The sequence below is a fragment of the Seriola aureovittata genome, chromosome 15, assembly GCF_021018895.1.
Source record: "Seriola aureovittata isolate HTS-2021-v1 ecotype China chromosome 15, ASM2101889v1, whole genome shotgun sequence".
NCBI lineage: Eukaryota > Metazoa > Chordata > Actinopteri > Carangiformes > Carangidae > Seriola > Seriola aureovittata.
In genome coordinates, this window is record NC_079378.1 from 21,542,202 (window position 1) to 21,555,705 (window position 13,504).

At 40.6% G+C, this 13,504-nt stretch overlaps 2 protein-coding genes across 2 annotated transcripts; one reads left to right on the forward strand and one right to left on the reverse strand.

Moving 5' to 3' along the window:
• The first annotated feature begins 410 nt into the window (after window positions 1–410).
• On the forward strand, window positions 411–8,435 carry stt3a (STT3 oligosaccharyltransferase complex catalytic subunit A). Its single transcript, XM_056397692.1, has 18 exons — window positions 411–469; window positions 1,286–1,406; window positions 1,498–1,558; window positions 1,654–1,775; window positions 1,949–2,094; window positions 2,567–2,657; window positions 2,746–2,852; window positions 2,939–3,103; window positions 3,312–3,492; window positions 3,636–3,791; window positions 3,910–4,001; window positions 4,095–4,250; window positions 5,491–5,679; window positions 6,149–6,265; window positions 6,353–6,455; window positions 6,995–7,183; window positions 7,540–7,655; window positions 8,050–8,435. The coding sequence occupies exons 2-18, from the start codon at window positions 1,319–1,321 to the stop codon at window positions 8,086–8,088; spliced, it is 2,118 nt and encodes a 705-aa protein (XP_056253667.1). The 5' UTR covers window positions 411–469; window positions 1,286–1,318; the 3' UTR covers window positions 8,089–8,435.
• A 1,101-nt stretch (window positions 8,436–9,536) lies between these two features.
• On the reverse strand, window positions 9,537–12,967 carry si:ch211-266i6.3 (cytoskeleton-associated protein 2). The gene is given in 8 exon segments (XM_056397694.1): window positions 9,537–10,059; window positions 10,198–10,483; window positions 10,670–10,730; window positions 10,826–11,156; window positions 11,251–11,821; window positions 11,824–12,076; window positions 12,192–12,273; window positions 12,764–12,967. Coding segments are annotated over 7 exon segments (1,806 nt in total). The 5' UTR covers window positions 12,237–12,273; window positions 12,764–12,967; the 3' UTR covers window positions 9,537–9,800.
• Window positions 12,968–13,504: the final 537 nt, after the last annotated feature.

Here is a 13,504-nt window from a genome sequence, read left to right on the forward strand (position 1 = left end):
GTTGACATGAATTTTGTTAGTCACTTGGGGAAACTCGCACTGTTACATTCTGATCTGATCCCAAGAAGGACCAGTGATAAAACATTAATTATGTATTAATTTGAACAGATACATGTGAAAATATTGAAATATTATTATAATTAATACTAGTGAACTAACTGTTAATGTCCCATTGTCATGTAGCTGATCACATTTACCGATTTTCCGCGGTGACATTTTCTTGTCGAAGGAGTTGTGAACCAGCAGGGGGCGACACGTTTCTTTTTCCTCACTAAGGACACGTCACTACACCACGCCGACAAGGTAGGGACTCAAATTTGAAGGACAGCCGAACAACCAATCAGATTAATGTGGATTTACTGTTGACTGACGCTCAACCAATAAACGCGCACACCAGCTCGTTATGGGCGGGATTAGCTCACGGTGAAGGTTGTGTGTGAAAAGTGTATGAGTTACAGGAGCGGAGCGGGTGAGTCTTATTGAACATTAAATAATGAACTTGTGAGCTCATTTAGGAGCAGAATTTTTTTTTTTCAAGCTGTTGTCCTGCTGCAATATGTGAAGGTGGTGTTTACAAAATAAGACCGAGAAAAGACACGGAGCTAGGGTGTTCATTATACAGCAGCTAGTAGGTTAGCCTCGCTAGCTACCCACACACTTCTAGCTGGATGAAGGCAGCATCAGCATTAGCCGGCCTGATGCTGACTAGTTATACGAATGTTACATGATGCTGTTTAATCCGTAAGAAGCGTGTGTTCATTTTAAATGCTCATGTGGTGTGAGTTAAAAGCTAGATTAAAGGTACTAGCTGCTGTTGATTTCTTGCTCTGATTTTGCAAAGGCTTGGAAGCTGTCAGTACCTCTAAGGCTCGCTCTGATGGTGCCGCCTTCAAAGTTAGCGTTAATTAGAGCTCTGCAGAGCTCAATGGGCTGTGTTTTCACTTTGCAAAGATGATTCTCAGTGTAAAATCTGAAGAAGACAGACACGACTCCCTGCAGAAGTTTTCTAGAGTGGGTGCTTCCTGGTTCCTGACGCCACATCTTAGTGCGTGGCCTTATCTGGTTGGGCTGGACATGGAAGTTCACTCCTGCTAGAGCTGAAAGACTTTGATTTCTCTTATGAATGTCTGGCTTTCTCAAAAAGATCGTGAAAACTTTACCTCATTTTGCAGGATTTTTTTCTGAGCATGAAGATTATCTTAGTCCGTGTTGGACTACAGATGCCTCGGCTGTGCTTTTCTCCACATTTGTCCCAGTGTTACAATGTTTGTCTTCCTCCCATCAGGTAGTACGGTGAGCTGTCCCTAACCTCGCCAAAATGACCAAGCTGGGCTTCTTGCGATTGTCCTATGAGAAACAGGACACGCTGCTGAAGCTGCTCATCCTGTCTATGGCTGCTGTCCTCTGTAAGTCCCCTATGTCCTATACACACCAGTCTTGTCTACTTAATACAGATAAAACATCTGGATGAACTTGTGTGCTTTTTCTTTTCTTCAGCATTCTCCACCAGACTCTTTTCTGTCTTGAGGTTTGAAAGTGTCATCCATGAGTTTGATCCGTAAGTACCGCTTGTGTCATGGTTATCTCCAAGGATTATTAGATGATGTTCCTCCTTAAAGTAACGTCTCACTTTCACCTTAATCTCACCTTCAGGTACTTTAACTACCGTACCACCCGCTTCCTGGCAGAAGAAGGATTTTACAAGTTTCACAACTGGTTTGATGACAGGGCATGGTATCCTCTGGGGAGGATTATTGGTGGCACCATCTATCCAGGTAGGAATCAGATTAGATTACCATAGAACTGAACAAGTAAACAATTACAAGCTCATGAGCTTTTTTTTCTGGGTTTTTTGCTTTGAAGTTCAAGGGTTATATCGGGTTCAGAGGAGAGATGTCAATTAGCCAAAGCTTACTCAAACAAATCTCCCTCTCTTTTCCCTCACCAGGACTGATGATTACGTCTGCCGTCCTGTACCACGTCCTACATTTTTTCCACATCACCATTGACATCCGTAATGTCTGTGTTTTCCTGGCTCCATTGTTCTCCTCCTTCACTGCCATAGTCACTTACCACTTCACCAAGGAGCTGAAGGTAAGTTGTATCTTACATAATAAGATACACAATAAAATATATCAGTTAAGGTTATAAACTCTAACACTGGATCCTACAATTCCCATAATGCAACTCAATAGTGTCTGTCATTAGGCTGTCATTGGCTGGCAAATACCGCCATCTTTTAAACTCCACGCCACCAGTTTGTAACCCAGAAGTGTCAGTCTGATGCTAGATAACCCAGATGACATAATCAAGATTATTTCCTCAGAGTTAGAAATTTCGCTTCAGTGCACCGAGGATATTATATGACTGTATAGCCTGAGTGATAATCCTTATGACAAGTAAACTGTTATTTGTGTGAAAAATCTGTGAAGTGCCCCTTTTAAAATCCCATTAGTAGAATCACTGGAACGTATGCTCAGTACATGAGGACTGTTTTGTGTTGAGATTAATAGTTTGTTTAATGACTGTAAGTGTACTTCCAGTAAACAGTTGCTTGTCTGTGTAGGACGCAGGTGCTGGGCTCCTGGCTGCTGCCATGATCGCAGTGGTGCCCGGTTATATCTCTCGTTCTGTTGCTGGCTCCTATGATAATGAAGGTATGTGCATGTTGTGCATAACAATGTTATTCACAGAAAATATCTCACAAGGATTGTTAATCGAATCCCTCTGTGCTGTCCTCCTCAGGTATCGCCATCTTCTGCATGCTGCTGACCTATTACATGTGGATCAAAGCTGTCAAAACAGGTTCAGTGTACTGGTCATCCATGTGTGCACTGGCCTACTTCTATATGGTGAGGAGATCTGAACCTCTACATATTTGACTGAACTAATGCAGAGTTTGCAGGGGTCATGACAAGGTATTTTTGTGTATGTGTAGGTTTCCTCCTGGGGTGGCTACGTGTTCCTGATCAACCTTATCCCCCTGCACGTCCTGGTGCTGATGCTCACAGGCCGATTCTCTCATCGCATATATGTAGCTTACTGCACAGTCTACTGCCTGGGCACCATCCTCTCCATGCAGATCTCTTTTGTTGGTTTCCAGGTAAGGTGAAATTTTTGCATCCATACTCTGGTTCTTGTGCCTTGGCTTGAAGAACATCATTAGAGTGTCCAGGAGAGAAAACATTTCTGAATTGTCAAATTAATACCATCATCTAGGCCAAAGAAGATGGAAAAACAAGTCATTGTCACATGATAGGGCAAAGAGGTTTCACTCAGTTCACCTCTCTGTTTCTCCTCTCATACACCAGCCGGTGCAGTCATCAGAGCACATGGCAGCCTTCGGTATGTTTGGCTTGTGCCAGATTCATGCCTTTGTGGACTACCTGCGCAGCAAACTCAATGCCCAGCAATTTGAGGTGTTGTTCAAGAGCGTCATCTCACTGGTGGGCTTCATCTTGCTGTCTGTGGGCACTGTCCTCATGCTAACAGGTAAGAGGAGTGACAAGATGCACTAGTAGATAAACTGGCATATGTGGACAGAAAAACCTTTTTTAAAACGTTTGCTTCACCCTTCCCTGCTTTTTTGTGAAACTGATTTGTACCGTGACTGACCTGAAGTATATTTCCTTCAGGTAAGATCTCTCCATGGACTGGTCGTTTCTACTCCCTGCTGGACCCCTCCTACGCCAAGAACAACATCCCCATCATCGCTTCCGTCTCTGAGCACCAGCCCACCACCTGGTCCTCATACTACTTTGACCTCCAGCTGCTCGTCTTCATGTTCCCAGGCAAGTGTACACTCAGCATAAACACACAGAGTAGTAAATTGTTTATACTGTAAGATCACTCTGAATGAAGCAAACAGTTTGATTTTCTGACTCACAGTTACCTTTGCTTTCCTCACAGTTGGTCTTTACTACTGTTTCAACAACCTGTCGGACGCCAGGATCTTCATCATCATGTATGGAGTGACCAGCATGTACTTCTCAGCTGTCATGGTACGTCCTGTATAGAGCTGCAGATACATGTGAACATGCACCTTCTTTACATGTACTAGGGGTTAATGTGCTTCCTGTTTGTTGCCTCCTCAGGTGCGTCTTATGTTGGTGCTGGCTCCAGTTATGTGCATCCTGTCGGGCATCGGTGTGTCCCAGGTGCTAACCACTTATATGAAGAACTTGGATGTGAGCCGGCCAGACAAGAAGAGCAAGAAGCAGCAGGACTCCACCTACCCCATCAAAAACGAGGTAGGAAGCGAAGACTGGTTCAGAGTGCTGGTTTAACTGGTAGAGGATGGTGACATTTTTGTATGCCATGCAAATGTTGTGGCATAAAACATCATACAATTCAAACTGGTTGAACCTCATCATTTAGATCCAGTGGGAGCCACAATCATTGACAGCACTGATGTTGTTATTATTAAGCCAGATAATACAGTGATAATACATTCCAGATAATACAGAGGTATTATATGGTTATGACTTCTACCATGTCTAGCTTGTTCTTTTTTTCTCTTTTTTGATAGCTATTATATATAAATGAGTATAAAGCCAGGGTTAAATTGAATAATTAGCATTGTATCCTCAGGCCTTTTGAAAAATAGATGTTGAAACTGTGTTGTGTAAAGCTACATGTCACATTTTTGAGTATTAAAATATGGTTTCAGAGGCCATAAAATTTGGTTCCTCCCTCTGTTCATTTTATTTCTGTTTCCAGTGGTGGGCATTTAGTTTTGAGATCCTTGTACTTTACTTATTTATTTGATAAATGAAGATACTGGGTCCTTGTCAGATGAAGATTTTAGACGAAAAATTATACGACAAGCTTTAGAAAATTCAACATATTGTTAAACATTTAACCAGTGGCTCCCAACCTTTTGGCTAGCGAACCCTGACATAAAAGCATTTGAGGCTCCTTGTCGTATTTCAGATGTCTAAGCAGTTCCAACGAACAGACTTTTCCCCTCTAAACTTCTCAACTGGCTTCATTCAGGTAATTCTTCAGGGAGCAACGGTAAAATGGTAAAATTATCCAATGTATTACAGAAAAAAGCAACGACTAGAGAGAAGTCTAAAAACATTTAAACAGATTTCTTCTTTCTTCTCCCATTAATCATCTCACAACCCCTCAGATTTACATTGTGAGCCTTTGGAGAGGCCAGACCCTTAGGTTGGGAACCACTGGACTAAACTTCCTAAGTAGGATTTTAAATGCAGGACTATCACTTGTAATGGAGTATTTTTACACTTTCACTAAATTAAATGATCTGAATATTTCTTCCACCATCTGTTTCTTATTTATGAACATTGAAAAAATCTCTTGTGAAGATATTGTGATGATGCATACTCTTTTACAAGTAAAATACTTTTGCATTCTAATTAAATGAAGCTGATTTTTTTTCTTAGGCCATCTTTATTCCAGTAGTCAGAATAAAAGCACAAATGCAAGGTTAAAACCTGATGACATCCTGTGTTTCTTACCTTCCAGGTTGCCAGTGGGATGATTCTGGTCATGGCCTTCTTCCTCATCACATACACTTTCCATTCTACCTGGGTGACCAGCGAAGCATACTCCTCTCCCTCAATTGTCTTGTCGGCGCGTGGAGGTGACGGCAGCCGCATCATCTTCGATGACTTCAGAGAGGCCTACTACTGGCTCCGCCACAACACTCCTGAGGTCAGTGACACCCAGAGAAATAAAGAATAAGTCAGTTATTACAGCAGGATGCTGAGTTATCTGAATTGTAGAGATTGTTGAGATTGTCATTAGAGTCGGACCAATTTATCGGTTGGCCAATTTTATCGGCCGATATTGGCCTATCGCATATATATCGTATCATTGCATACACTCTCCAGTATGCACTGATATGAATACTTTTATTAAGAAGCAATAATGCAGTGAAAATGCTCGGGTCAAATGAAGTTATATAGGCAGCATTTTATTTATATTTTCATTCAAGTTAAATATATATATATATATATATATATATATATATATATATATAGTTATTTTTACAGTTATTTAGTTATTTTATTTAATTGCCAGTGATCGGCCCCAAAAATCCGATTTTGGTCAGGCTCTAATTATCATAGCCATAAGGTCAGAGTGTTTCCATTCAAATGCTGATTTGATTTTGTGGTTCCAGGATGCCAAAGTCATGTCATGGTGGGATTATGGCTATCAGATAACTGCCATGGCTAATCGAACCATTCTAGTGGACAACAACACTTGGAACAACACTCACATCTCCAGAGTTGGACAGGTGAGCTGGGTCGCCTTCAGGGTACTCATGTTTCATAAAGTTGATAAAGTGCTGGTGTGTTAACCGGGGCTGCTGTTTGCTCTGTAGGCCATGGCATCCACAGAAGAGAGGGCCTATGAGATCATGAGGGAGCTGGATGTCAGTTATGTCCTGGTCATCTTTGGAGGACTAACGGGATATTCCTCTGACGGTATGTACCAAGTATCGCTAGATCAGAGTCAGTGCAACAATTTAAATATCCGCATGGACGGATGTATTTCTTCCATGTGATGATGTGTATAACCAGGTGTGACATTTTGAATAAAAAAAAATGAAAAGGATGCAAAGAAAAATCAGCCTCTTAGCTGTAATAACTCTTCTTTATGTATTATTTCCACTTCCCCCTCTTTAATTCAGACAAGTGCAATTTTATACTCATAGCCTCATATATTTCTATTTTTTTCATTTATTTATTACAACATGAGTACACAATTTTATATTATGAGTATTTTTTTTATCCCTTTACCTATGTAATCTACTTCCTAATCTCTTTTCTTTTCTGGGGGAGCAAATGTAACCTAACCTAATATCCCCCTGGGATCAATAAAGTGTTCTGATTAAATTTTCTGTGTGTTAACCCATCAAACAGGTACTGTGGATTATATGAATGATGAATGATTAAATATGATATAATATTTCCAGGGCATTTTTATGAGCACCTGTGTAATAATCAACCTCTGTCCATCACAGACATCAATAAGTTTCTGTGGATGGTCCGAATTGGGGGAAGCACAGACACAGGCAAACATATCAAGGAGCATGACTACTACACTCCCACCGGAGAGTTCAGAGTGGACCGCGAGGGCTCGCCCGTCCTGCTCAACTGCCTCATGTACAAGATGTGCTACTACCGCTTCGGCCAGGTCTACACAGAGGCCAGTGAGTAACCCTACAGCCTGGTGTGATCATTTTGTCACCGTGCATTAGACAGTTTCTCCTTGCAGTCAGAGACACATTGAGAATGAGCAACATGTGTGCCATTTTTGAAAGGACTGTAAAGTTCAGGCTGTTAAGTTTGTTTGATACACTGTATTTTAATCATTAAGTTAGACACAACTATGATTAAAACCGAGCATGTCTGTAAACACCTAGTGAAGATTACTGTGCCAAAATATTGTAGACATCAGCTGCTGACTGCACCGTACAGACGCAACATAAAATGATGAGTAAAGCATAAATATGATAAATTCTTTTTTGTGCTGTAATTCTGATGATCTTAATGATGTTCTCTGCAGAGCGCCCACCTGGTTATGACAGAGTGAGGAATGCTGAGATTGGGAACAAAGACTTTGAACTGGATGTGTTGGAGGAGGCCTACACAACAGAGCACTGGCTGGTTAGGATATACAAGGTAAAACCGTTAACTTTCTTTCTTTGACATGTTATATGTGTCTATAGGGATCACATGTTTGGTTTGGTTTACTTGACAAGGTTGGGTCTTAGCTGAGCAACAAAACTAAGCAACAGTTTTGATAATTGATTGATCATTGATGCAAATTTTAAAGCAAATATCAGTTTATAGTTGCAGGGTGTGAAATGTTCTTACGGTTGTGAAGTGCTGGTTAGACAAAACTAGACATCACCTTGGGCTTTTACCTTTCTTTTGATGTCTCAGAGACCAAATGAAAACTCAGATAATCTGAATATTATTCAGTCATGAAAATAATACACAAGCATTGTATGAACTCTCAACAGATGCATTTCAACTGAACCATCTAACCTAGTCTTTGTGTTCCATCTTGTAGGTGAAAGATCTGGACAACCGGGGTCTTTCAAGAACATAAAACCCTCAACTGGCAGTGAAAACAGCCTTTTAGCGCACAGCACTGAACACCTTCCCCTATGGTCTGCAGATGAGTGGGAAAAGAGTACTTTTTTTATACTTTTTGTTTTGGGGAAGAAAATTGCATCAAAGAGATTTTTTTTTTTTTTTTGTGGATGATTTTCTTTTTTTTTATTTTGTTATAATGAAATGTCTCATCTGGGATCAGAGGAAGCTGGTGTCTAAACATCCAGTCTGATGTCAGGAGTTTGCCATGAAGTGGTCAAAAGAAAGCAGTGTTCATTTATGAGCACTTTGGATTTTTACAATGTGGTCAATTAAAGTGGGGTTAAACATGAAAAACAGTGATCTGTCTCTCTTTTTTTTTTTTCCTCTCATAAAATGCACAGAATAAAAAAACAGAATGAAGTGGTAACTCTACATAGTCATTGAGACACAACAGAGTTCGACATTTGGGAAGTCATGTGTTGTTAAAACTAAAAATCTTTCTTCCTCTTTCTACAAAATAAGTTTAATGTAAAGAGAATTACAAGTTCTAATTCTTACTCATAAGAAAAAGATATGTCAAATGTAGTTTTGATATTTCATTCAAACACTTAACCAAAATTCAGGACAACAGTTATCACCCTTTTCTTTCAACAAAAATATTTCAAAACCTTTCCGGTCACTTTAGGGCATTCACCTTCCATAAAAATAAGGGACTACTAAAGGAAGGACTAAAAAGATTTGTATGCGAGTGTGTATAGAAATGTGGTTTCAAAAAAATGTAAGGGGGGGGTTGTTGAAGGGGAAGGGTCAGTTCAGGCTGGAAGAATGTTAGTGAGGGATAATGTATTTATGGGGCATTTGAGGGATTTTAAAGACAGTCGCCACCATCAGAAGCCACAAGTGTCACCAACCGCAGTCAAATGATCCAATACTGATTCTCATCACAGGAGCAACAAGGTACTCTCCAGCCACAGTCACCAATCTGATGCAGCTCAGGGATTCTCCACTAGAAAACTTGCGATGACTCAATAAAAACAATCAAATTGGATTTAAACTTGCTTGGTTTGTAGTTGAGACACTCGCTTCTCACTTATGCCATTCTTCCCTGCAGTCTGTCTTCTCTCCCAGGTGTCAGCAACTATCCTCCCCATCCTCTCCTTTGCTGTGCAGTAAATGAGCAGTCTGTTTTCAGGCTGAATGCTACAACCCTCATAATTGAGGTCAATGGAACATTCGTGGTTGTTTTTCCCTACTCAGTATTTCTTATAATTAATGAGGAAATTTGCTTGTATCAGCCATTTTTGCTACACTTGCTCCCTGAACCTGAACAACACGGCTGCAGTATGTGGTAGAAAGCTGATGGTTTTCAGGCATTACCACAGATTGTTTATGTCCTGTATGTAGGCTGTATAAGAGACTATCAAGGCACAACTATCCAAGATAAATAAATGAATGAATAAATAAAATAAATACTCTTTTATTGTAGAGCATTTGTCAATACATGTCAACTTTACATTAAAATATATGTTAGAAAGTTACATATATAATACATTCAGCACAGAAAATAACTAGACAGGATTACTGTTGTCCCACAATACAATAAAATGATTTAAAGTGGCAGTTAAAATTCTTTGAACAGAAACAGATTAGTAAAACCATCTTAACATCAGCAGTGTCCTTTACACCCCGTCTCATAGAATTCTGAACACATATGTACAGAGCTCCTCACAGTCTGGTCTGGTCTGGCAGATCTTCTAGAAGGGCAGGATTTTTTCTGTAAATATAGGCATTGGGATCATCATCGAGCTTCACCAACTCAGCCAGTGACGACACACAGGGATCGTGATCGACCAGCATCGTTGGCAGGTGGGAGGATTTGCGCTGGATGCGGCAGGAACGGCGCACTGGTGTCAGAAACTTCAGATCTTTGATGTTGCTCTTTCTTCGGGATGTACCGGCCTCACCTTCAATCGTCTTCTTCACACTACATACAAAAGATATTTGAAGGAGGAAAAAAAAAATACTGTATTACAAGTGAAAATAAATGACTTTTTGGCTATTAAATTAATGGCAGAATAATGACAGGCTTGACTTAAAGGATTAAGCAAAAGAATGGCCTCACCTTTGCAGGTATGGAGTCGTCTTCACACTGTATTTAACGACTGAAGCATCCTCCATCGGCGGCGTGGTCTCCATCACATCGTCATCTTCGTCACTTTCTACTTCCTCAGCATCATCCGTCTCTACTTTATCTCCATCACTTCTTTCTGCTTCATTCTTCACTTGCTCAACCTTCGGCTGCTCGCAGACATCCTGCAGAATTGCATTCACCACCTCTTTTATACATTCAGTCTTTGGTTTGTCGTCCTCCAATTCAGCATCACACTCATCTGACACCTGTGAGAGTTCTTACGGAGACAAAGGTAACAAGTTCAACAGTAAGCATCTGTATAGAGTGCAACAACAGCCAGAATAACCAGCAATGCCAGTGAGGTGAGTAGACTGATCATTATTATTTTAAGAATTACCTTAATACCACTGAACTTACCAAATTCAACACTGCAAACAGATCATAGTCACACAGCTGAACTTACCATCGCTGCATCTAGAGGGCGTCACTATGGCCTCTAAAGCATCACACAGGTTTAGTACAATCTGTCAAAATGAAATGAAAAGAAGCTGGTTTATCATGAAAGGTAATATTTTGAATGCAGCTAAAACAGCTACAGTAACTATGCTTGTTTCCTTACGTCATCCATTCTGTCCTGTGGGTCAACAGGCAGATCTACATCATAGTTTTCAAGCAGCTCCAGGGTAGTATTCATGATCGCTGTAGTTCGGTTGGTTGTCGTCAACTGTGCTCCCTGTGTATCTGCACCGTGACCAGCAGCAGAGTCTGGCTTATGTTCTTCCAGACTGTGTTCAGATTTGCTCTGTGCAGCACTCTGAGGCTCAACATGAGACTGGGATTTGAGATCAGCCTCAGGTTTGGAGACTCTGGTTTTTGGGGGTAGTGTTGCTGTCATGGCTGGTCTCTTGAAAGTCTTGCCCTTGGAAGCCTGCCAGGCAGCCAGTTTTGCTCTGCATACACAACACATAATTAAAACATTTTTGAAGTTTTATGATGTACAAGGAAAACATCAAATGTGTCTGTGTCAAGAACAAAAAATGTTACCTTCTTTCCTCTTCAGTCTCCGTGGTAAATCTGTATTGGCTAAGGGTGCTTGAGACAGGAGGCTTGTTGACCTTGTTGTCTATCACCGGAATTTTTGGCTTTGAGTTGTGAGTCGCACGTCCCTTGGTGGGAGCCACAGTTGTACTTCTGGAACTAGTACTGGTTAGTGTTGCTGGGACGGTTCTGGCTGGAGCGCGAGCAGAGTAGAATCCAGCAGCAGGACGGCTGATGACAGCGGATTTGGAAACCTGAGCGGGTCTACTGACCACTGACTTCAACTTTGGTGGTGCAGGTTTTTGCGTGCCATGTCTAGGCAGGTCAGCAACAGATTTGGACCTGACTTTTGCTGCATTTCCAACCCTTTGGCTCTCTGTTTTGGGTGCTGATCGTTTGGGATCTATCCCGTCCAGGCTGGCACTTGACTTCCAAATGGATCCAATTTTGGATTGTACCATCTTGCCTTTGTACATGCCAGGAGCAGATTTGGATGACTGCACAGCAGCTGGTGGCTTGGGAGCTTCTGCAACCATTTTTCTGTGTTTCACAGCCTGTTCTGTGTGGAAGGCCGGCTATATGTTTGTCGCTGTTTGACATCTGAAGCAGCAGCAGCTCCTTTCCCATCTTTCTGCACGGTCTTTACCTTTTTTAGAGCCTCAACACATGCTAACTTTGTGTCTGCCTGTTTGGCCTTGGCTTTAAGAGGACCATTTTTTGCAAAGATCTGCTCTTTTTCATTGCTTTTCAGGTGGAATGGAGCAAGAGACGTTTTATCTCTTTTGATGAAGGGCTTGCTTCCATGTGAAGGCTGAGTATTCTCCTTGTTTCCCTAATAAAATCAAAACAATTAGACCATTATGTAGGCAAGGGAAGCTCTGAATGTTACTTAGCATTCAAAACGACATGAAAATCATTTCATGTGATGTTCATTAACATTAACTTACTTTTTTATCGATGTGGTTTCGTCTTGAAACTGCGAAGTTGTCCATTGTTTAGTGTCAAAAATTGTTTAATCAACGGAGATTTCTGAAAGGTGAACAAATCAATAAATACTATAAAACTATACATATAAATAAACTAGGTCATTACATAATTTAACATTCCAGGATTACTAGCAACAATCTATTTTATTACGCCTGTAAGAGTTCCACACACTGTCAAAATTTTACGATTTCATAGCAAGTATTGGCAGTTTTCATGAGAAATTAACACCTGCTAGTACAATGACACATACTCTTTATCTACTTTTGGGTGAAGTTTACATATATTAAGTTGTTGGTCACATTATTTTTTATCGAAAAACAAAGAAACAATCATATCAGCCCGTCTTGGATCCAGTTCAGTTAACGTTGTGTCCACGAGCTAACGTCAGCTGACATGGAGGGTAAAAACGTAAAAACTGTAATGTGAGCGGTATGAAACATATATCCATAACTCTGCTGTAGTGTGCTGACAGTAACAATACCTATAGTATATTAAAGTAAATCTAACAAGAAACATCACTTTACTAACTTACCCTACAGTAGTGTTTCTTGGGCAATACGAGGACAAAGCACCTCCACAGCACCACAGCTCTGACTGGAACAAAACACGCCGTTTGTCTCCCTGAGGATGAAAACATTCGATTTGACTTGGCGCTGTTGCACTCCAATTGGTCATTGTAGTATCGCGAGAGACAAAAATGAACCAATAGAATGTCTCCAAACTAGGAACGGGAGTTGAAGAAGACGAGCTTCAATCTGTCAGCCGACAAGTTTTCATCCCTTCTGTTCAAACATTTGAACCCAAATAGGATTCCTGTAGTACTGGTCCATGCAAACAGCTACGCCCCAAAACATTACAGCACAGAGACGGCATTTGTAAATAAACGCACAGCTATAACTTCCAGCAGGTGCTGATCATCAACAGGGACATAAAAGCAGTTATTTTCAATAACCATATAATTTACATCACGTTACTACAATAAATATTAAACGTTGAGGGACAATATCAATACAATTAGAAAAATGCAAATACTTTGTTTTAATAATAATAACATAATAAAAAAAATCATCATCATCATCATCTTCATACCAGTCATAATCATAATCATAACGTGTGTATGTTTTGCAACATGCCATGACATGTCTTCAACCTTTGCTTTGAAAAGAACGCGGAGGATTATGGGAATGAACCGAAGCGCGCGCTCCTTTGTTGCACGTTAAGTTTTACAAAACTGTTTGAAGAAGCAAGCCAATTTGCCTTCAAAATAAAATCT

Bases quoted from the DNA above. Each gene is read 5' to 3' on its own strand.
- stt3a (XM_056397692.1), top strand. From the start codon at position 1,319: ATGACCAAGCTGGGCTTCTTGCGATTGTCCTATGAGAAACAGGACACG. The intron at 3,493-3,635 runs GTAAGAGGAGTG...TATTTCCTTCAG, and splicing joins CACTGTCCTCATGCTAACAG to GTAAGATCTCTCCATGGACT. The intron at 6,456-6,994 runs GTATGTACCAAG...TGTCCATCACAG, and splicing joins AACGGGATATTCCTCTGACG to ACATCAATAAGTTTCTGTGG.